This window comes from Kwoniella newhampshirensis, chromosome 2 (genome assembly GCF_039105145.1).
Source record: "Kwoniella newhampshirensis strain CBS 13917 chromosome 2, whole genome shotgun sequence".
NCBI lineage: Eukaryota > Fungi > Basidiomycota > Tremellomycetes > Tremellales > Cryptococcaceae > Kwoniella > Kwoniella newhampshirensis.
Window position 1 is genome coordinate 499,344 of NC_089956.1, and position 22,828 is coordinate 522,171.

Below are 22,828 nucleotides of genomic sequence, written 5' to 3' on the forward strand. Positions count from 1 at the left end.
CTCTATTTGTTATCATCTCACCTCTCTCTTCCTCTCTTGACCTCGCTCTCTCACCTCTCTGCGTCGGTCCGAGAGCTCCTGATCGAGTACAGCACACAGAGTATAACATCGTGCTGAGTCTGGAGATCATATCTCCCATCCAGTAAACTCCCTCCCCTTTTTTGCCGCGTTCAGAAGTCTTTTCTCACACCTGTTGTTTCTCCCTTCTTCCCTTTCACCATGGCTTCTTCAGGTATCAAACGACCTTTCCAGGACGAGACCACGTCCAACAGTGGGCGGAGCGACCGATCACACGACGAAGGACGTAGAAGCAAACCCAAAGATTGGCGTGATGCCTTTCTACACGAGGACGAGCAGCCGAGAAGAGGAGAACGTGATCGCGATAGGGGAGATCATAGGCGAAGAGACGATTATCGTGACAGAGACAGAGAAGGAGATAGGGACAGGGATAGAGATGATAGACGAAGAGGCTATGATGACAGGTATCGGGATAGGAGGAGGGATGGAGGAAGCTATGGAGAGAGGGATTATCGCGAACGTGAGCCCGCAAGGGGAGGTGGTGATCACTCGAGACGTCATGGTGACCGAAGAGATCGTCGTAGGGACGATCGCGATGATCGCAGCTATAGACACAGAGACTACCCAGATAAGGAGGAAGGCGAGTACGTTTCAACGCCGCTTACAAATCTGAATAAAGACCCAAGGGATGCTGATGGTACCTTTGATAGGTTGGACCCGTCACCTGCTAAGTCCAGTATAGCCTTGCCCATGACGTCGCCTTCGCGAGCACTGGTAGAACAGGTAGAACCACCTAAACCGGGCCACATCAGTAGCCGTCCAATACCTGCAGGTCCGAGAGAAGTAAACCAAGCAGCTTTTCAATCGGTCTCTTTACCCCCTCAGTCACGAACGACCACTTCTAGCAACCGAATACCGTCGCACAACCGATTTTTCCCAACCGGAGGCGAAACCTCAAGACCTCAGCAGCCGAAAGTCGAAGACGTCAAGAGGCCAGAATTTGACGCCAAGCCAGAAGAGGAAGAGCCTGTGGTCGTTCTGGAGGAAGAACGCGACCCGGAGAAGGTTTTGGAGGAGAGGCGCAGGAAGAGGGAAGAAATCATGGCGAAATTCAGAGCCAACGGCGGAAAGGCTACGGCGTCAACAACGCCTAAAATTGTCGTTGGAGACCTACCAGGTCCTGGGACTGGAGCTGAAAGTGTCACGAGTGCAGGCACTAGGACAGGTTATCGTACGGGTACCGCCTCAGCTACCGGTGAGTTGCAGTATCGAAAATTAAAAGTGACAGTGACTGACCTATTCATCAGGTGCTACACCATTGATGAAGCAATTGGGTACACGGTCGACATCTGTCTTTCCATCCGGCACATCCGCTCCTACTCCTATCACCGGTCATGAGCCGTCTCTCGCATCCACGCCTTTAGGCCACGATTTTGATCTCACCAAACAAGCTGAGGCGGCTGATCGTGCGGTCATTCTTCAGGATATGAGAGACAATGGGGTCGGAGCGGACATGATAATCTCAGCTGCTGACTACGATCCAACTTTGGAGGCGATGGCTGACCGGGAGAAGCGCCAAAAAGACATGGACTCAATGAAGGTTGATGCGAAGGATATAGCAAATGGAGTTGGCGAACCAATTGTCGTGGTAGAAGACAAAATCGTTGTGGAAGATGAATATGAGGAGATCGAGATAGAGGAAGAGGATGAGGATGACGAGTTTGATATGTTTGCGGCGTTTGGCGACGAGGAGAAGGAGAAGAAAAAGCGCAAGGTGGTGGTGAAAAGACTGAAGAATGGATCGGGCGCCAATGGAAACAAAGCGGAGGTTGTGAAGAAGCCAGCGAGCACTATCCAGGTTGCAGATAACCTCGACGATTCGGATGGGTACTATCGTATCACCCCTGGCGAGATTCTGGACGACGGGAGATATCAAATTACGATTACGCTTGGAAAGGGAATGTTCTCGGCTGTGGTAAAAGCAAAGGTGCTCAAGGCAGTGGGACAAGAGAGACGTCAGGATGTGGTCGGAAAAGAAGTGGCGATCAAGGTCATCCGAAGTCAAGAAAGCATGTGAGCGGGATCCTGAGTATTGAACATGCGCTCGCAGCTAACAGGATCATTTAGGTATGTCGCTGGTCGGAAAGAAGCCCAGATCCTCAAGAAGCTGAACGACGCCGATCCCGAAGACAAGAAGCACATAGTGCGATTAGAGCGTACATTTGAGCATCGAGGTCACCTTTGCATCGTCACGGAAAGTCTCAGGTGAGCCATCCGCAGACTGGAGATGTTTATCAAGAATAATCAAGCTGACCAGTCATTACAGTATGAATCTGCGAGACGTCATCAAACGATTCGGTAAAGATGTCGGGCTCAATATGAGAGCAGTGAGGGCATACGCCCACCAGATGTTCCTCGCTCTCTCGCTGATGCGAAAATGCAGCGTCGTGCATGCAGACCTCAAGCCAGACAACGTGCTGGTGAGTGTCAGCTGACCGCAAAGTATCAGTTCTTGCTGATGAAAGGCATCGAAATAGGTCTCAGAGAACAAGGCTACGTTAAAGGTTTGCGATTTAGGTTCAGCAGCAGAGATCACCGAAGGCGAAATCACCCCATATCTCGTTTCCCGATTCTACCGTGCTCCTGAAATCAGTGGGTGCTGTTGATTCTTGACGCGCACACATATCGACTGACCACGTTGTCTGTAGTTCTTGGACTGCCCTACGACACGGCTATCGATATTTGGTCCGTTGGCTGTACGTTGTACGAGCTCTATACTGGCAAGATCCTTTTCCCCGGTCGATCAAATAATCACATGCTACTTCTTATGATGGAGCTCAAGGGGAAGTTGAACCACAGAATGATCAAGAAGGCGACATTTGGATCGATGCACTTCGACGAAACGATGAATTTCATCAGTATTGAAAAGGACAAGATCACTGGTCAAGTGAGTATGCTCTAGTAGCAATGTCAAGGATGATCCTGATGTGATTTTCACTTGTAGGACGTTGCCAAGACTCTGGTCATCTCTAAAGCTAGTAAAGACCTCAAGGCTCGCCTTCTTCCACCATCATCGGTACAGCTCAAGATGAAAGATGAGGAGTTGAAACCGATGTTGAACTTTGTGGACCTGATAGACAAGTGTCTACAGTTGGATCCAACAAGGAGGATCACGCCCAGGGATGCGCTGCTGCACCCTTTCCTGGCAGGATGATTTTCACTTGGGGATGGTCAGATATAATTGTATATAGCCATTGAATGCATGTATCATTCTGTCATTACAATAATGCAAAACGACGTTGAGAAAGCCGTGACCAGGACCGAAAAGGGGTGTGTGTGTGCCACATCTGGTGGAGATGTGAAATTCCCGTCTTTCTCCGAACGAGGTGGTCTCTGGTCTCCTCCGCTTTCTGTGCGTCCGGGTTGTGGGACAGACGGATCAAGTTGGACATCTCGAGTGGTCATCAGTCAATGCGCATTCTCTTCCCAGCCCACCCACCCCTTCTGCTGTCAAACCAGTCGTGAGTCAAGCTGATCCAGCGTATCAGATATGGGACCATGTCATACTGATGTCTTTTGGCAATGGACAGCTCAAAACCGATTGAAATGTTCGGTCTCCGCGCCTGGCCCACTCCTGTACGTCTCCGACTAGCAGTATCCTTATCCTTGTACCCATCCCCATAAACACCAGTACGACCTTCATTGTACGGCCCGACATCGTTCGAGTAGCAATGGAGTGGGAAGAGGTCATGCAGGAGGACGAGTACTGACATCTGTGTCTCGTTCCGTGGTACAGATCGCAAAGCCTCTTTGGCCCTTTATGGCTTCGGCCGTCGTCGTCGTTGCTGGTGTTTGGAAACTCCAAGATATCGCCGTCAGCAGTGAGTCCAACCGCTAAGCGCTGATTCATCCCAGCGGACATGAGAGGATCAGTTCGAAGTATGAGAAATCATGCTGATTCATTTGTTGGTCAATTAGCTCCCGAGGCATTGAAAGACCCCAAGAACCCTTTCGGTGAGTAGTCCGCCGCGTACAAGCAGAACAAAGCTGATTGATACTCTCATTGATGATGAACAGTCGCTTCCAAGGCTAAGGAGCACGCTGCTGCTCATTAGAAGAGAATGAAATATGGATGCAGATTTTTGAGATATCGGCTACAGGCGGGGCTTGACCAATGGCTCATGGAGGACTGAATCAGTGGTGGTGTGGACTGAGGCGGTTAGACCTGAGCCAGACGAATCGCTGAAACCGACGGAGAGGTGCATGAGGTCACAACGATCGGAGAACGAAGGGAGGCAATGGAGAAAGGACGCAAGGTTGGGAAAGTGTCTGCTGGAGTGGACTGTCTGATGCTGACTGGAGCAAAGGTGGCCGTGCAAGTTGTGACTCCTCTTTTCATTCTGAAGGGGCGGACAAGCCTGCCCGGGATACTGATGGACTGATGACTATGATTCATTGGTCGGTAGTAGGCATGTCCAGGTCAAGAAATCTAGCACAGAACCTTTGGCTGGAGCGAACGACAAACGCAAGCCAAGCCGGATGCCCTCAGTACATGACTTCTACAATCTCCAGATACCCACATTAGTAACTTGGCTCGAGACGATGACTGACGCCGCAGCCCTGCAGATTATCGATCTGACGTTATTGTTGCTGAGTGAAACAACCATTATGAACCGATCCTGTCAACTTTAGGTTACTCTGATAAGGTGCTGACGAAAACGACGATACAACCATCTACGAGGGCCCGCAACATCATCGTTGACCTCGCGTTCCGATCGCATTAGCTGCAGTATCATCCCCATCCGCCGCCATATCGGTTCTTTGTCATATGTTTGAGACTGTTCCCGACGTACTCCCGAGCATTGTTTGTTTGTGCTGGATCCGGGGTTTGAGAGAGTAGAGCCGAACACCCCGCTCATCCAGGACACACCTGATCAGAGATAGGATTGACCGGATGTGTACTGTACGCTGAGGCGAGACTTGTCTGTGTAGGCATTCAGCTGGATCTCGATGGGGGTCTGGGAAATCGCGGTTGAAGTTGCTTGGATGCGTTTCTGTCATACAAGTGCGGCAGTTAGCGTATCGCCTTGGTGCAGATGGATACAGTACGAGCTCGAATGCAGAGGCAAGGAAAGGATCAGAACTTGATTGGGATGACTTTTTCGTCGTTGTCGATGACCGAAAGGGACACTCACATAGGCTCCGAAATCGGGGGGTACAGTCGATCGTCCACCAGTCGAGCGTGCCACCAAGTGTATGGTATTTCGACTATCCCGCTTTTCAAGATCCCTCGGATTCTTAGGCAACGTCCGTGTCGTGGTCACCAATCTCTTTTCCAATCCTTCGAGTAAGAGAGTATACAGTATCACCGCTCAAGACCGCCTCGCTCGCATCACCTTCCAATCCTACAGTCCCAACAAATTAAGTTACCATGGAAGTGTGGTCCAGCCCGTCGGAATCGGCACATGAGACGCGTGCCAATCTCGAGAATCGAGGATCGTCGGTTTGTTGGCTCGAAGGGCAAGGGCAGGTATCGACTAGTCACAGTATGTGTTTGTGCATCATGCTCTTACTCCACCAGAGCATACCATTTCCGGTTAGCCAGCTCTGGTCTCGAGGTGAGCTTAGATATGGCACTCTCGTCCGGTCGTGAGATGCCCGTCTTCCCTGCGATGCGAGGCTCAGATTCAAGAATCCGGCCTGAATCGAAGCTGACTGTGCATTGGTTCTGTAACTCTCTGACATTCGTTCAGACTTTTCTGGTACAGAAAGTTTGGTCGTCCGAACGAAACTCAGACTTTGCTCATGGAAGAACCAACTGTGGTGGGCGAGCGCCGAAATCGCCAAGTGGTAGATCAACAATCAACAAAGAAACGATACCGAGGTTGATCAGGGCAGCTACTGTGTGGAGGTTTATCTTCAGATTGACCTACCCAAAGTACTACTCGCACCAAAACTTCGCTCAAGTCTGCCTATATAAGTTATACTTCCACGGTGGGGTAGTCAGCAGCGAAAGATTCTGACATCGCGCCTTCACCTCCGAAGCCAAGGGTGGTGCTGCTGCACTTCTGGGAAGGCGGCATATCCTACATCAATCAGGTCCCGCAAATCGTATCAGCAGGCTGTCCCGCACATACAGAATAGGCAGACTCCCCGATCTTGGGTTTGGCCGAGGTGTGGGTCGATTCTGACCCAGAGGACGATGGCGGTGAGCTGGTCAAGGATGATATTATGGTGAGGTACTGATTACTTGAGTGGCGTGTGGGGTTATCTGGCGTTTGTGGACTTGTTTGTTGTTGAAGAAGGGGTGTAGAGGTACAGTGAGGATGGCGGGGATGCAGTGGTCGTTGTGGTGTTGGATAGATGGGATCATGGACAGTTCCGCTTGATCGGTCAGGTAAGAGGCGATCTTGTATATGACCTACTCATTTATAATTCATGTACCTCGTCGCCACCGCATCATTCCCACTTTGACTGCCTTGACGGCATGAGCGCTCACGAGGGCGACGCACGCTGAAAAGAAGACGCCGGTCGGAACACGGCACGGGATGAGCATCAAAGGAGAATCTTTTCCTTTACAGCGTGTTGTCTGTCATGTCACACTCAGCTGTTGCTCGATAACTTGAGGTGAAGCGTAGCGAGACCTCATCTCGGCCCAAGCAACAAGACGTGGTGCAGATACGTATCTTTGAAGGTGAAGGGAAATACAACACGATCACTGCCACGCCTGCACCGCATGCTGCCACAGATGCTCTCGTTGTTATGACGTCGAATCGAGTGACTAACTAACTAGTCCCGCGTTCAGTTGACCGACAACAACATCACCTCTTCCACCTCATCCTCCTGTCTTCTCAACCTTTCCTCGGTGCCACCTCCCATTGTCAGTCATCCTACACCACTTACTCCGACCCGATGTTCCCCTACGAGCTCACCCCTCCCCTCCCTCCGCATCATCATCAACCTCTCTTCCCGCCCTTCCATTTCTCACATTGGCGAGCTGTCGATGATCGAGTAAGGGGCGGTTCGTCCGTGTCACATCTTGATCCGGTAGAGATCGATGTCTCGGGTCGAGTCACAGAGGTCTCTGCCGACGATGATGACGAAAGGAAGGAGAGGGATGTGAAGGAGAAGAAGACTATCCGAGGTGCTCGATTTTGGGGGACGTTAGGTGAGTGTGATCTGATGGTCATTCCTTCCTTCCCATTTCAGAACGAGCGAGCGTCATAATGATTTCAATCTCCATCCTGTATAAATGAATGTAAAATGACCCGTGTTGTATCCGTGCTCATCACTCTGACTTTCCCCACCACCAGACATCAAGACTCTCGGCGGAGCAGGTTTCGCCTCGCAGGTCTATCGATACGGTCCATACCCTCTCCATCTTCCCCGAACCGAATACACCGGAATCTCCCTCTCCGTTTTACCTGATCCTTCTCTCGACACCACCACGAAATCCTCTTCTCCGGACGACGATGAAACGATGAAACCTGCCAAACCGACGAGATACACTTTGGTGCTGAAGACTTCGCCGACGTCAAATATTCCCAAACATCCAAGAGTGCCAGCCCCTCCTCGTGCCGCTCAACTCTCCTACGAAGCGTCATTCGTCGTCGGCTCACCCCCTTCCTCCAGTCATTGTGATCCGTCATCAAGTGAGAAAGGCTACCAAGCCAAAGGCCACGAGGTCATTCTTGGTTGGAACGCTTTCAAGGCGTTTTATAGAGGTCGCGAAGTCAAAGAAGGAGAGGCGAGATGGGTACCGTTGGATACAAATAGCGTCTATGAGATCAGTCTCATGTGTAGGAGTGGATTTGGAGAACAAGAAGGGGAATTTGGTTTGATCGTCACTTCCATTGATGGTATTAGAAAGGCGGACAACGAGACAGAGAAGGAGAAGGTCGTTTCCTCCAATTGGTTGAGTTGGTGGTGGAGTGTCTTCGTTGGGTGGATTTGTAGTTGGTTGAGATGGGATAGAGGAATCAGATTGACCGATGAGGAAGAGGGTGATATGGATGAGAAAGCCGGTTTGTTCATCTAAGTCCAGTTGAATGATATGCATACAATGTGTAGAGGTCGATATGTATAGCACTTCCATCAACGACCCCATCACTCGGTGTCAATCAAATGGATTCGTTGTACGATGAGGGATACGAAAGCAAGCATCGAGTCCCAGTCCACCTCATGAACAACCTACCACTCCACAAAGTTCATCTGGACCAACATTCCTGCCAAACCCTCATCGCCCGCACATTGTCGATAGAAATCAATCGGCAGGCATCCCCTCACTCTCTTCCCTTCCCCAGCCGCCATACACTCAAGCAACCACCGACACAGTCTCGAGTTGATGCCTTCCACGCCAAAGCCCCACGACGGGAAGCCGAGACCTTTGGCGATGACCGTAGGGAACGAGAGGGGGAAGTATGACGCGGAAGTGAAGGACAGTGTGAATGGGGGATGTGGTGAGATAGGGGGTGTGAGCGTGGGAGTGAGATGGTTGATGATCTGCATCGGCCGAAATAGCTTGAGTGACATGGACGGGAAAGAAAAGGAGTTGGCTGTAGGCTAGAGCTACGTACCGCTTCGTATTTTTCGGGAATGGACAGAAACGTCTTGACTCGGTACCTGTGCCAGTGATCAGTATCGCACAATTCTCGCAAGAAAGGCGGCACAACACCCACCAGTCCTGCGTCCGCACCGTTGTCCCATTACAATCCCATTCGAATCCATCTCTTCTCGAATCAGGCCAGGTTGAGGGATGTATTCCCATTCCCTCAGCCCACTCGTCCTCCATCTTATCGACTGGCGACCCATCCCGATCAAAGCGAGTCATCAACATCCCTTTCCCTCTGACCTCCCCTAAGGCCGGTATTCTTTCTTTTAAAAACCAGAAATCTCCGATGTAAGGTTTGAAAGCCTTGTACACCAGCGATGAGAATTGGGGATGGAAAGGCGGGGTCTCTTGTTTCAGACAAAGAATCAACGTTTCGGTAGGATGTGCCGTGAGGAAGGCATGGAGGACAGAGAGCAGGGAAGTGAGGGAAGATCGTTGGGGACGAGGACCGTGATACACTATTGTCAAGTATTCAGCACATACTCATCCGGTAAAAGCTGAACATAGAGGAAACACACTGAGCAATTCATCGCCTACAACGCGAAGTCGGACGTCGAGGAAACGTATGCCGTCAAGCAATTGCTGTCCGATAGGCGTACTCGGCTGCTGACATTGCGATATGGGAACTGTTTGGATGTGCACAGACAGTCAGTGTTCCAACTCACAGCAAAACTTATGTTGCCAGCAATGACAACTCACATCCGTACAAAGCACAAGACTCATGAGTTCCTGGTAAAGTGAGATTGCCTAAAGGTGTGTCGTCTGGAATGTAGGAGAGGAAATTGGCAGTATCCGGCTGCAGGAAGAGGAAAACGGTGTCGATCGTTGTATGTTGATCTTTTCGCTGCGAATGTGTGTTCCGTCAGCATTTGTCGTAGCTGACACAGAATTCGATGTATGGATGTCGGCGGGTGAGGACAAAGGGAGGAAAGGACAGTAGATTTCTCACCCAAAGACGGTAGACGCAAAAAGCCCCTCGACTCGCAGCGTCCACGTGCAACCTCTCCCACCCTCTTGTTCGCAGCCTTCGACCGGCTCGAAGGGGCACGTCCACATCGCCTATCAGCTTATCGTCTGAAGCCGAGCAGAATGACAGTCTCAGACCATCTTTTGGTGCAACGTCGCCGACATCGAGGTGATTTCGACCTGTGGAGGTGGAATGAAGGGGGATGGAACGGTGCTGCGAAGAGGAAGAAGACGCAGTTGAAGCGGAGAGGAGATGGACCCCGTTGGTGACCACCTGCATCTTATCCTGAGCTTTCGGAGACGTGCAAACAAGTCGAACAGATGTGATGTCGCTGCGATAAACGGATATGGAATGGAAACAGCACTGCTGTGGTCATCGCCGACTCCGTCTCTCATCTGACCGTCATCCCCCTTTTGTTATCATCATCGTTACCGGTAGTCTGGTAGTCCGTTGTTTTGCCACCGAAGATCGCCGAAATCAGGCACAGCATCAAAACGAATCCCGGCGGTCCGTGCCGCCGACGGAGTCCGGGAACGATAACGTCATACGAAATATAAATAAAACTGAAACTTGGGAACAACAAGCGGATATAGGACCACGTTCACTTGTCAATTCTCGTCGTATTCAGAGTTGACAAACAATCTCGAATCACAATAGAGCGTCTCAGTCCATTCATACTACACTATGTCGGCGGTGTTCCGTGCTGCTGTTCGACGGATGCCCACCCCCACCAGTCGACCTCGAAATGTGGCCAGTGCTAGGTGGAACTCGTCTGTCCATGTCACTCCGCAATCACCCACGCCTGTCCAACAACTCTATGCTCTAAGGGAGATCGATAGACTGACAACGTCAATCGCAAGTGAGTCGGTTCCACTTGCCCATGCCATTTGTGAGCCTAAGACTCACGAAAGCACGTATGCACCCCCAGAATCTTCACCAGCCGATATGAAACACCCTTCACCACTCGTCATGCGAGCTCTCCCAGCGCCATGGCTCTCCTCCTCTTCCCCCGACCTAGCATCGCAAGGTGTTACTGGCTCTGCGAGTAATGGCACTGGAGCATCCTATACGGAAATGGACGACGATGCACTCAAACCTAGACATATGAGTGAGAGCTTTACGAGTTTCGATCTGCCGCTCGCGAGCGACAAGAAGCTGTATGAGAGATATGTGAACACTTCAGGAGGGTTCAGTGAGTGGACTGCAATCGTACAACATGTATGAGGTAATACAGCTAACAGACAATGCGATACAGGGATGGGGAAGCTACTCGAGCGTGAGTAACCTGTCTCTCCCCAACCGATCCAAGCTAAACATCGTGTTGTGATCAAGATCTCGACTCCTTGGCAGGAGCAGTAGCGTATCGACATTGTCTCCCTGCACCGGAGACCAATTCTGCCGAAGCGTTCCACGAGGCTTCCGCCAAGGCCGGGTTGTATCTCGCCACAGCTAGCGCAGATCGATTGGACATGTTCGGCAGGTTGAACAGGGATAACGTCCGGTGAGTATCGAGACCGTCGTCCTATCCTTGTCACCTTTCGCACTGACGCCCGGGTCACCAGAGACCTTAAATTCTCTGGATTTGTGACATGGACAGGGAGATCAAGTATGGAGGTGGTCGTCAAGATGGAAGGGTCACGGGTGAACACCACCGATACGAATTGGAAAACCCTCATGCTGGGTCGATTCGCGATGGTCTGTCGGGATTCGAAAAGCCATAAGGCGAGGATGATCCCGCCTTTAGTGGTAGAATCGGAAGAGGAGCGAATTTTGCAGGTCATTGGTGATGGTAGGTCAACCCTTTCTTCTACACCAATCAGCAGAGTCGCACGAATACAAATGGCGCGATACTGTAGTGATGTTGTCATTGTGCTATGACTGCAGAACGGGAGCTGACCCAATCTCACTCGCAGAACACCAGAAGAGACGAAGGACCAGCGCAATGAACGCCTTGGACAAAGTCCCGGTGAGTGGTGGTTGAGGTGCCTTTCTTGTCACATGTTTACTGATTGCGCCCACTTCATCATAGCCCTCATTCGAGGAGGCAAATGAGCTGCATGATCTGATGCTGCAGGTGACGGATAACAAGTCGACTGAGATTGACGGGGAGACAGTAGTGCGGATGAAAGATACGGAGGTGGGCAACGGCGATAACAAGTATCAAACAGATGGGCGAGCTGATGTGCAACAAACTCATCAGATGGAGACAGTGCAGCTCATGCACCCGCAAGACAGGAATCTACATGGAAAGGTATTTGGTGGTATATTAATGCGACTTGTGAGTGTCAATTTCCGAAACACAAGCGGAAAGCAAGAAGCTAACCATTGTTTTCTCCCCAGGCTTTGTAAGCAGACCATTGACTGAAACGTGTCATTGCTTATACTCTCTCCTTCAGCGAGCTATGTTTCACCAATGCTGCCCTCTTTGCATCGAAACCACTTCGGTTCCTCTCTCTCGATCAGATCACGTTCCGTCTACCTGTCCCTATCGGAGCAGTCCTCCGACTATCTTCGAAGGTGGTCAAAACCACGAAACCGCATGACGGGCCAGATGGTGAAGCGAAGGTACACATAATGGTCAAAGCGGAGGTAGAAGAGGTGGAGACTGGGGTGAGTCACTGTATCATCGTAAGAAGAATGAAAGATCTAATGTTCCGTTCTGAGAACAGGTTCGAAGGGAGACCAACACCTTCTTCTTCACCATGGCGAAGGACGACCACGAGCCCGTCGGTAAAGTGGTCGTACCTAGAACATACAAGGAAGCCATGCACTACCTTGAAGGTAGCAGGAGACTGGAGCTGGGGAATGAGATGAGGCGGTTGTACCAAGGAGAGAGTAATTGATCGAGAAAGTCAAACATCAACTGTATCTGTATCCATAGTAGAGGATTCTCTTGCATGCATGGAATTTCATAGAGAGCAGCTCTCCACTTTCATTTCGTTCTGATCTGCTGCCAATAGACAGGATGAGAAGTCCAAGGCGTGTTTCATGAGCTGTTTGATCTGCGGTAGGTTGGGAGGTCAGTGACTTCTGCCTGCCACAACTGATGGTTTCCAAAGAGAACAACAAAAACAACGTTGACGTCCAACGTTTCATACCCAACCCATCGCCATCTCTTCTACTCTGCGTCGTTTCACCTCGTTCTCTTCTCTGCGGACCTGATTCGACTTGCCCTTGCTCCTTTGACGACCTGCCTGACGGCTAAGTGCTTTGATTCGCAAAGGAGCTGCAGCGTCAACTGAGGGTCGTCGTCGACTCTGAGGAACGGCAAAGGGAAATAGGACGTGGACCGAGGTACTGGGTCCGTCGTGTGTGCCTGTCGGCGTACTGCAAAAGCAAAGCCTGTTCAGAATCGCAGTTGGAGTGGTATCTGAAGGGAGGGATCGGGTCATATCATACGCACATCCTTTCCTCTATCGTGTCCGATCTCGTACAGATTCGACGTCAACGAATGATCATTCATACACGTCAACAACCCATCAATTGTCAACCTTCCTTTCAACCCTCAATCCACCATCCTCATCGACATCACCGCCTCGTTTCCCTCTGTGCACCTTTGATCTCGACAGCTTTCCCTCCTTCACTCTCTCTCTCTCTCTCTGTCGACGCGACCGAATCTCTCTCACCAAGACATCCCAATTTATCTCATCAGATAGATAGCCTTGTGAGGTCAGAGGCTTGATTCCGGGAATTATGGCCGTCACCTCACCCACTGCCGCTTCTCCCTCCATGTCCCTATTGGAATGGGACGAAGCCGCCGTCCATTCATATCTCTCACACCTGGGTCTGAAACAGTACGAAGATGTGATCTATGGTCAGTCACGAACTCCGGTTTCCTCGTATTAGTATAAACTCGAAAGCTGATCTGAAAGTTCATCTGTCTGTTGACAGAACATGGTATTACGGGAGACGTACTGAGCGCGATGAATCATGCGACGCTGCAAGACCTGGGGATGTCGAGTCTGGGTCATCGGTTGAACCTCCTCAGAGCAGTCTGGGAGCTGAAGAAAGACCAGGGGATAGAGATAGCACAAGATGATTGGAGACCTCAAGGTGAGTTGCGGTTGTGTGCGCGAATCTTTTCAAGGCGTGAAACGAAACAGTCGAGAGATGGGAAAATCACTGATGGGTGGGATCATGACGATAGACGTAGTTGAGGAGGAAAAAGTGCATCCCGGGGACGTGGACAGATTGCTGGATCTCATCAACGAACAACGTGAGTGGGACCGGGTATTCCTACTCATGGACGCGAACGGGGCTCAGCATGCTAAAGACAATACATCGATTCATAGATGAACGCCTGATATACATCGAACGAGATCATTCGAGACTACTTTCCGCTCTAGAAGACAACGGCATCGTCGTGCCTCTGCCGAACTCGTCAGATGGAGGAAGACAGGTTCGAGGCATACCGGGGATGGAAGGCGGGAAGGGTGGATTGGCAAGAGGTGGAAGTCTGAGATGGAGGGATTTCAGGGAGAGAGGCGAAGAAGGCATTGATACGGATAGTGTGAGTGGCCGAGTGTACTGACTGACCGTGTGTGCTGAAGCGGCTGCTTTACTAGAGTACAACAACAAAGGCAGCGCGAAGAGGATCCACCGTCTTTCCTTCTTCTCTCGCTTCATCGACCAACTCAAATCCTCCTGTACCGCTGACGTCCGATTCGGCCACATTTCAAGATAGTTTCACTCCAACGCCGACGACAGCTTCGTATCCTTTCGATTCGCCACTGGCCCATACTAGTGGGAATGGAGATCGCAATCATATGCAGGGTGCCAAACTGCCAAAACCACCCCTCACCCGTCTCATGTCGGATTCATCTGTCCCTGGTACCAGTGCCGCCGGTCAGTCTACGAACACTCCACCCCCAGCGGCCAGTAATGTCTCCCGATCCCTTTCAGCTTCCTCAGCGGGAGGCAAGCCATCTTCATCCGCACCTCCCGTCTTTAATTCAGCGTCCAATCAGCCGTCATCGTCTCACCCCAACTCTTCGTCGTCGTCGGCCGGTCCGTCAGATAGGGAGAAATCACGAGCGAAAGATGCGGCTCATAGCGCTGCGAAATCCTTCAGGGTGACGCTGGAGGACCCGTGCTGGAAGGTGTTACCTGCTGCACTGAAGAAGTATAAGATCAACGATGATTGGAAGCTATATGCGTTGTTCATCTGTTTCGATAATACAGGTATGTTGCTGTAAAGGGTCAAAAGTGTCATGGGAAAGCTGATGTTGTTACAGAACGTTGTTTGAGCTATGACGAGAAACCTTTACTGCTCTTCCAGAAACTGAAAGAAACCGGTCACAGGCCAGTCTTCATGCTTAGACATATTGTATGTCCACAGATGTTCGAGGTGTCACCCCTGTGATTCTGCGCCAGCTGACAAGATTCCACCTTCGCAGAAAGACATCCGATCTCCGATAGCTGTCGCTCAGCAGAAACAGGCTCAGAAGCTCGGTCTACCCTCGACATCGACCGTCAATCTGCTTCCAAAGATCAAGCCCACATCTGACACTTCCATCTCTCCGACCAAGGCTACGCTACAACCTGGCAGCTCTCGAGGTGATGATGGACACGGCCATACTCCCAACGGCGGAGCTTTCCCTGAATTGCCCAGTCCCGGTCTGAGAGAGGGAGATGCGGGTGGAAGCGGATCAGCTGGCGGCAGTCGAAGTGCGAGCGGACCCGGAGCGGGTATAGCAACAGTCTTGGACGCAGATGGGAACCCGCAAAATGTCACTTACGCTGTGGCCATCTACCCGTGAGTGGGCAGTGAGGCGAGTGGCCGTATGTCGGGATCCACTGATAACAGTCTATTACCAGGTATATTGCAGACAGGGAGGATGAGTTTAACGTCGCAGTGTGGGTCTTCGCGTGACATCCGAAGCACAGACTTGAAGCTGACAGCCGGTCAGTGGCTCTACATATGTGATTATTTCCAAAGCGAAAGGATGGTATGTGGTCCAAAAAGACCCAGATGGTCTGGGTGTACTGGCAGATACGAACTCGGGCTGGGTTCCGGCTGGTGAGTCATCACATGGATTGCTGCACTTGTTGCGAACGGTCGATGAGCTTACCCTGTGGGTTTTCAGGTTGCCTGCTCGAATTATCTCAGCCTGTTTCCGTCGTTTCGCCAACGTCCAACGGTCAGATCGCTTCTTATCCCGGTCTTTCACCTCTTCCACCGTCCGCGATTATGTCGAGCAGTTATGCGGGACATGTGCTTATGGACTACGATGCGAAGGGTGATGACGAGTTGACTCTGAAGGAAGGGGAGAAAGTCAGAGTGTACAAGAAATACTGTCATTGGTGAGTGATCGGATGCAGCGTTCTGATGTGACTGGCGATTGACGAATTGATTTGTGTGTTCACGTATGTAGGAGCTATACGTGAGTGCTACCACTGCCAAGCCCATTACCGTAGACCTCTCTCTGTTCTGCGTACAAGGCTGACCCAAATTCTGGCTATAGAATCAGATCTGATACCGGTGAGAGGGGATGGGTACCAGCTTGGTTCGTAGGCAAAACAGGGTCGTCCTCAGCTGGGTCTGGTTCTGCATCTGGTACCGGTGAGACCACGGGATCCACCGTGGCTGCGCCCTCTTCTGCAACCACTCCGACGGCACACACGAACGGATATGGATCGACGGCAGGGGCCGTGGATGGTGATGATAGAGACAGACTGAGGGATAGGGAAGAGATGATCGGCGAGAGAGTGTGATTGCTGTATCTCCTCACCATACAATGGAGGATGGATTGGAGTGGGGTGGAGAATCAGTCGATTCGGTCGATAACATCATTCGTTCGAGTGATATCCAGATACAGTCGAGCTGTGCTAGGACTGGATCGACGAAAAAAGAGAAAGAGAAAGAGGATTGTCATTGGTGGATAGAATGGCGGGAGTGAGAGTGGAAGTGCTATATAGGTGGAAATGGAAAGATTGGTGGTGTCTTGATGTCCAATCCAGAATCATGTCTTTTGTCATTCAATATCATATCATACCATGTATTGTTGTCTATGCTTCTCTGTGCGGTACAATCGCAACCTCGCTTGTGTCAAAGCTATACTGGTTTGTCCATCAGTGCATATGTCTTTTGCCATGAGATGAAAGGTGGTCTTTCGGTGGGGCTCGGCTCTCACTCTCTCACACAACGGCAGGTCCCGCGCAGTGAACACGATTTTCGTCGTCATTTAGGAACATGCAGCTAATCGATCCGTTGATTGGTAGAAACGTTCATATCAACACGAGCTAGAGCAAAATGTATACACAACAAATCTCGATCGGATGGATGGTGATTTGGAAAACTATTTACAACTGCTACTAATTATGTCAACTCTCAACAAAAAAACAAAATATGTACAATGAATCGAAGACTACTCGCAATCTCATAGACAGAGATCAAACCACGAGCGCGACGGCGCCCTTCCATTGTCGTGTCAGCCTTGGTGAGTCACTACGGGTATGATGTATGTGGACTTACATGATGGATCATGTCGAATATTCTCTTAGCTCTCGAGGGGGGCTGAGGAGGCGGGTAAGATACCTTTGGGATCTCAAACTTCTTGAGCCTTACATCTCTCTCTTCGATTTTGCGTCTACCACTTCGATGGACATGCTTCGCCCTCTTCTCCCTTTTCGACGTCATCTGCTTGAATGGCAAGGGTCCATCTTTGCCGACATCCATCTTGATCTGCATTGCTTTGCCTTGGCCATCTTTTCCAAGACGTTTCGCGTCCCGAATGAGCTTATCCAGGCCCCTCTTTGCCTTCTTGATACTGTCCATACCTTTCTCTTGCATCGTGTCCGCCTGTTCTTCGATCATTTCGGAAAGACCGTCCAATCGTGCCTCGACGTAATCGGACAAGGTGTCTAGCATAGCCTGCGCTCGGGCAAGGGATTCTTCGCCTGAGGCTGGTTTATGCGAAGTAAAGAAGTTGGAGATATTAGACTGGGTTTGGCGCAAGTTCGAGCTGAGTACGATCGCCCCACGTGAAGCACGGGAGAAGACTGTGTGCGAGGCCGAAGATGCGAGCTTGCCGAGTCGAAGGACGAAGTTCAATAGATCGCCCAGCTCCTTGTCAAGAGAGGCGAAGATGGGTCCCAGTAAATAGTCGATGTAACGAGATGTCATCAAGGCGTAGGTCTTGGTAGGTTGTGCAATGCCTCGTAATCGAGAGAGGACCTCGGAACGCAACATCGTCAGAAGATCGCACGCGCAATCGGGTTTCGGGACGATTGAAGAGCTGACATTCTTTTGACGGAAAGTCTTGGGCTGCTCGGAACCGAGCAGCTTCTGACTCCACTTCTCCGCCATAGAGCGATGATCGAAGGGCGTTGTTGAAGGTGGCACAGTGAGCGCCACCACCTGGTCTCGGCGGACCGCGACGGAGCAGCACGAGGTAGAGGAACCCGAAGTGGGTCGACGCGGTACCTCTTTCATGTCCGCTCCTGCACGAGGGGTATTGGTAGTCGACGCCTGTAAAGCCATTTCAGCCTTCTTTGAAGGCGTGGAAAAAGTAGAAAGCGCCTGTTTGATTATTTGAAGATCCGCGATGACGCCGGGCGGTTTACCAGCGTCGATGTTGTCGGCTGTTAGGGGTTTGGGTTCAAGCAGGGAAGAGATCGAGGGAGCCCAGAGAGTGTAACACTTCGGTGATTCAGTTGATTGAACTAAAGCAGCTGATTCGTGGGTAAGAATGTCGAGCGGGCGGAACACTGCGTAGGACCCAAATGCGACGGAGAGCACGGAGGCTAAAGCAATAACGGACATCCTAAAGATACTCGCGTGAGCTCGGACTCAAGATTGTCGCAAGCAGCTGCCAAGCTTACCACTTCTTAATGATGTTCTTGCTACCGGTATCCTCCGTAGGTTCTCCCTTCGCTCTGTGGTCAAGAGATGTGAGGTCTTCAATGACCTCAGGCGTCACCCGAAACCTGTCATCGCGAGCACCGTGTTCCTCTTGATTATCGGCTTCGGCAAGAGGATACTGCAGACCCATGTAAGTAAGTATGGGTCCGGCTTTGTTCAAATTGCCGACATTAAACTGGTTGTCACAAACCTTCATGTCATCTGTGCTGGACAGCAACTCATACTCGTGCCCCTGTGTCGCAGGCGAAGATATTTCCCAGAGCTTGCTGCTGGAATGGAGCCAAGACCCTTCGATTCCCCTTTTGATGGGACTAGATCTACGCCTAGGCGATGACTTCAGCGATTTGTCGGGTTCGGCATCAGCGCGTGGTCCTTCTTTGTTTTCCGGTTGAAGAAAAGGATGAGCGTTCATATTCACAGCGTTTGGAGTGACACCTTCGCTGAAAGAGTCCGAAATCGTGGAGAAGGAGGCGCCGGGATCGGGGAAGATCAGCCGAATCTGGGATGAAGACGTCGATTCATCCAAGTCTTGTTGTATGGTGTCCATAGACGATCCGAGCTTGGAAGTGGACGCTTCAGCATCGGTGTAGTCGCCTCCAGCAAGAGATGGCGATCCGTTGATTACGACTGCGTCATGCTGAGTATCGTGATCGTCATTATCGCTGTCTTCCCTATCCGCGCTGGCCAAGAAGTTTGACCGTGACTCATGGTCTTGATCCTGAGAATCGCTGCTCGTATCGCTGAGGTCTCCTAATACTGATGGAGCCACAGACGATTCGACCTCCATCCATGAGTCGGACAGATCGGTGAGTGCCTCATCATCCGAATGAGGGAGATCAGATGAGGAGGGAGAAGAAGGCGGAGAGGACGTCATAGCGTGAGACGACGGTGGGGGCGTAGCGGGAGAACGGGGAGGCTCGTGAGATGGGTTTGGGTTGGTACTCGTCATGATGGGTTGCAAGAACTGGTAGACTGAAAGGAGGACACGCAATATGAATGAGCGCAACTCTCACAGGCCACATCAATTCGTCGTCATGGAATGGAGGCGGCGAGATAGCCGAGGGCAGGCATGAGAAGGAAAGGCGAACAGGATTATTGTCTCCGACATGCATAGAGGAGAACAGAACGCAAAAGCGACAGTCGGAAGAGATATCTCACAAGAGATGTCGACTCACCTTGATTTATCAACGGCAAGACCAACCTGTCACCTCCTACCTGATTCGACTCGGTGTTATCCGGAGGACTGTCTGATCGGAGGAAGGTGAATGTCTGCCCGTATGTGTCAGCTTGTGCGTATGACAGAGACCTGAGGGATGGGAGGAGACTCGAAGCGGTTACGATCGGTCGACGGGTAGATGTAGACGGAGAATGTTGTAAGATGTACTCACCGTTCGTGGTTCACGCGGCGGCGAAAAGTGTATGTAGTGAGACTGGGTGGCAACTTTGCACTGGTGTATCAGTTCATGCCGTCTCACTGAGGCAACGCGTGCTGTGGAATCGAGATATCCAAAAATGAAGAACGCAGGACTTTGATTGAGCAAAGAGATGAACAGAGGAAGGGGCAAAGCGACTCACGAGGTTGAGACGGATGTGTGTGCGTGTCGGTTGCGACTGGGTTTCACCGACGACGCGGGAGAGTGGGTTGAGTCAGGTGGGATGGTAGTGTACAGGTCGTGACGTTGTGTCACAGGTTTGTCGTCTCTCTACGGGGGGTCTGGTCTCCGTCGACTACCTCCAAGTGGTGGCAAGATGTAGCATGACCAACACTGCTGGCAAGGAGAAGAAAGGAGCAAGTGTCAGCAATAGACAGTGGGAATTATTGTCGGAGAGAGACTGACGCTGGTGATCCTATCCTCAGGGTCCACAACAGCTTGGAAAGATAGCGTTCGTCGTTCTTCCTCCACTTCACAGCTACCCCATGTTCAATCCATCATCACCTTCTGGAGCACAACATTCGTAGTAACAACACAAACAGTCTGATCCGAGCTTGACCCCTTGTATCGGCATATACATGCATGGATGGCATTAGCATAGCATGGCGAGTCTTATGGGGGTGATATCTCTATCACATCTCTGTGGTCTCAGGCTGTGGTGCCCCGCATTGTCCCATTACATAACCCGATCTCCAAGCTTCCCTCTGATAGTGGCTAGACTAACTGCCGCTGTTCGGGACCGGGTGCGCCATCACCGGTGATGTGGTGCAAAGTGGCACATCGCCAACCGCCTCGGAACACAAGTATGACCGACCTGAACGACTATGGAATCATAGTCTGGGCGAGAGAACCGTGGATCGGTCGGGCAGGACCTGTTGGTAGACCAGCTGAGATACGCGTGGTGCGTTCGTCGACTTCATGCGGAGGTAGTACATCATAAAGTCGTGTGCCGTCCTACCGATCAGGCAAAAGTTAGCATATATATCGTGCAGGTTTCACGCTGTGCCACCTTACAGTTTCAAACACAGCCCAATTGCCGGTGGTCTGATAGGTCCCATCAGCTACGGCACCTGGATGATAACACGATGGGCAGCTCACCGAGATCCGACTTCGGATCACTTCGACCATGCCTCTCAATCCAGGTTGCATCCTGATCCTCTGCCTCTCCTCCTCGTCCAGCATCCCAAATACTCTCCCAGTCTCTTGTACCAGGAGAGTGATGTCGGTGCAGTAAGTGAAAGATGTACCAAGAGCAGGCTTGATGTCTACTCTATTGAACACGGAAACAGGATTGGTAGGTTGAGATAAGGCGGTAGAATTGGTGATCTGTTTCGAGCACGAGATATCAATGATACGATCTGTCGCAAGAAGATTTAGCACATACAATTGACGACATTCCTCGAGAATATGTGACCGAGGCAACATCCTCCATGAGAGTGATGAGGTCGGCATGACCTGTGGTGATATTAGCTCTGTATAACATACATCAAGTAGGTGATCGTTCACCTTGAGCCGAAGTGTTCATCAGCAGATCTTTGAAGTGAGTATAAATCGTGTCGATCACCAATACTTTGGTCGATGGTCGATCTGATTGTTCATTTCCGATGGACTGGCAGTTACCGACGTGTCAGCTGTGACTGTACTTGCTCGGACGATCTGTAGCTGACCTCTTTGAGCTCCGCGACGGCGTCAAAGACAGCTTCGAGCCTGAAACAAGGTATGACCACCATCCTCGCAAGTATTGTCTTTGGCTCCTATGAGGTCTGGCAGTCAGTTCCATTTCCTCCTGTCAAATGATTCACCTCACCTCCACACCCCAGCTTTCGAGGATGGTCCTAGCTCTTTCTGGAGCGAACGAGCCCTCTGTATCGATCCACCTACACGATGCTTCCATGTCGCTCGCTAGAATCCGCAAAGCAGCATGCTGAGCCAGTAGCTGATGGAGACATATATTTGAGCTAGTTGCTCTCTTACTGAGTATGTGATGAAAAGTAGAACAGTAGGGCAGAGACAAGAAACATGGAAGACAAAGTGAAGTCATATAGAGATGAATTGAATCGATACTGAACATCGAAAGGCGTGCACCGGTGATAACGCAAAGTAGAACAGATACGACGGATGGCAGTCCGTGCAGAGCACACTAAAGTTGAGGGATTGGAGCCATAAGCAACTCACAGACTTGCCAACCTTTCTCGGTCCAGCAATCTCCAAGATCAAACCCCCTTCACCCCCTGGCCCCTCTACCAACTCGTCCAGTCCGCTCACTCCGAATCCTGCCCAGACAGTATCGATAGCCTTGACATGGTCTCCTCGTGAAGGAGGCGGAGCTGTGAGTTTGAGGATGTGAGAGGTGAGGTGGTCGAGTTGAGTTGCGGTGAGTGAAGGGATGAGGTTGAGGACGGTGAGTGGAGGAGTAAAGAGGAGTGATTCCGTGGTTCGGACACCGGCGGATTCTGCGATACTCAAACGGATCAGTACGTCATGCAGACAGTCAGAAATAGGATCCTTGGAGGATAAGGTGATCCAACAGAGTGAGGAGGGGTCTGGCAAGAAATCGTGACGATGATCGACCTGAGAAGAAAGTGACACAGAAAGGATCCACTCACCGAGTTCCGGGATCAACGTCGCTAGCTTTGGCGGTAAGGAATCCGATATACGTTTCAGGAGCATCTCCGCGATCTATCGAGAGCTCGTGAGGTGATGCCACCGTCCATCTAACTGTTAAGCGGATGGTCCGATCTGAGAAACAAAGAAAGAACCAGGGCGGAAGGAAAATGAACCAATTGCTTTTTAACGGGTGGTGGTCATCCTCCACCTCGCGCGATTGATTCGAAAACAACAGACAGAAAATGCAGTGACTTCCTCCTTAGTCCTTCGTCCTTTTCCAACCTCCCAATCTCACACGTATTCTGGACTAGTCTCGACTCACACCGAGC

At 51.0% G+C, this 22,828-nt stretch overlaps 6 protein-coding genes across 6 annotated transcripts; 3 read left to right on the plus strand and 3 right to left on the minus strand.

Moving 5' to 3' along the window:
* Positions 1 to 219: 219 nt before the first annotated feature.
* IAR55_000897 (uncharacterized protein) lies at positions 220 to 3,232 on the plus strand (the record flags this gene model as incomplete). The annotated part of the gene is made up of 8 exons (XM_066944028.1): positions 220 to 662; positions 729 to 1,273; positions 1,326 to 2,091; positions 2,146 to 2,283; positions 2,345 to 2,498; positions 2,556 to 2,670; positions 2,727 to 2,965; positions 3,023 to 3,232. The coding sequence occupies 8 exons, from the start codon at positions 220 to 222 to the stop codon at positions 3,230 to 3,232; spliced, it is 2,610 nt and encodes an 869-aa protein (XP_066805229.1).
* A 3,698-nt stretch (positions 3,233 to 6,930) lies between these two features.
* Positions 6,931 to 8,056, plus strand: IAR55_000898 (uncharacterized protein; the record flags this gene model as incomplete). Its single annotated transcript, XM_066944029.1, has 2 exons — positions 6,931 to 7,186; positions 7,332 to 8,056. The coding sequence occupies 2 exons, from the start codon at positions 6,931 to 6,933 to the stop codon at positions 8,054 to 8,056; spliced, it is 981 nt and encodes a 326-aa protein (XP_066805230.1).
* A 152-nt stretch (positions 8,057 to 8,208) lies between these two features.
* IAR55_000899 (uncharacterized protein) lies at positions 8,209 to 9,875 on the minus strand (the record flags this gene model as incomplete). The annotated part of the gene is made up of 6 exons (XM_066944030.1): positions 8,209 to 8,520; positions 8,595 to 8,640; positions 8,697 to 9,087; positions 9,148 to 9,255; positions 9,329 to 9,473; positions 9,579 to 9,875. 6 exons carry the CDS (start codon positions 9,873 to 9,875, stop codon positions 8,209 to 8,211), a joined length of 1,299 nt encoding a protein of 432 aa, XP_066805231.1.
* Positions 9,876 to 10,280: 405 nt separating this feature from the next.
* On the plus strand, positions 10,281 to 12,439 carry IAR55_000900 (uncharacterized protein; the record flags this gene model as incomplete). The annotated part of the gene is made up of 10 exons (XM_066944031.1): positions 10,281 to 10,455; positions 10,525 to 10,788; positions 10,852 to 10,872; positions 10,929 to 11,097; positions 11,159 to 11,385; positions 11,510 to 11,562; positions 11,626 to 11,733; positions 11,797 to 11,874; positions 11,997 to 12,206; positions 12,266 to 12,439. 10 exons carry the CDS (start codon positions 10,281 to 10,283, stop codon positions 12,437 to 12,439), a joined length of 1,479 nt encoding a protein of 492 aa, XP_066805232.1.
* Positions 12,440 to 16,988: 4,549 nt separating this feature from the next.
* Positions 16,989 to 19,408, minus strand: IAR55_000901 (uncharacterized protein; the record flags this gene model as incomplete). The annotated part of the gene is made up of 3 exons (XM_066944032.1): positions 16,989 to 17,012; positions 17,071 to 18,361; positions 18,420 to 19,408. The coding sequence occupies 3 exons, from the start codon at positions 19,406 to 19,408 to the stop codon at positions 16,989 to 16,991; spliced, it is 2,304 nt and encodes a 767-aa protein (XP_066805233.1).
* A 1,306-nt stretch (positions 19,409 to 20,714) lies between these two features.
* On the minus strand, positions 20,715 to 22,562 carry IAR55_000902 (uncharacterized protein; the record flags this gene model as incomplete). Its single annotated transcript, XM_066944033.1, has 9 exons — positions 20,715 to 20,846; positions 20,907 to 20,936; positions 20,991 to 21,218; positions 21,277 to 21,347; positions 21,399 to 21,501; positions 21,560 to 21,646; positions 21,700 to 21,828; positions 22,068 to 22,345; positions 22,499 to 22,562. 9 exons carry the CDS (start codon positions 22,560 to 22,562, stop codon positions 20,715 to 20,717), a joined length of 1,122 nt encoding a protein of 373 aa, XP_066805234.1.
* Positions 22,563 to 22,828: the final 266 nt, after the last annotated feature.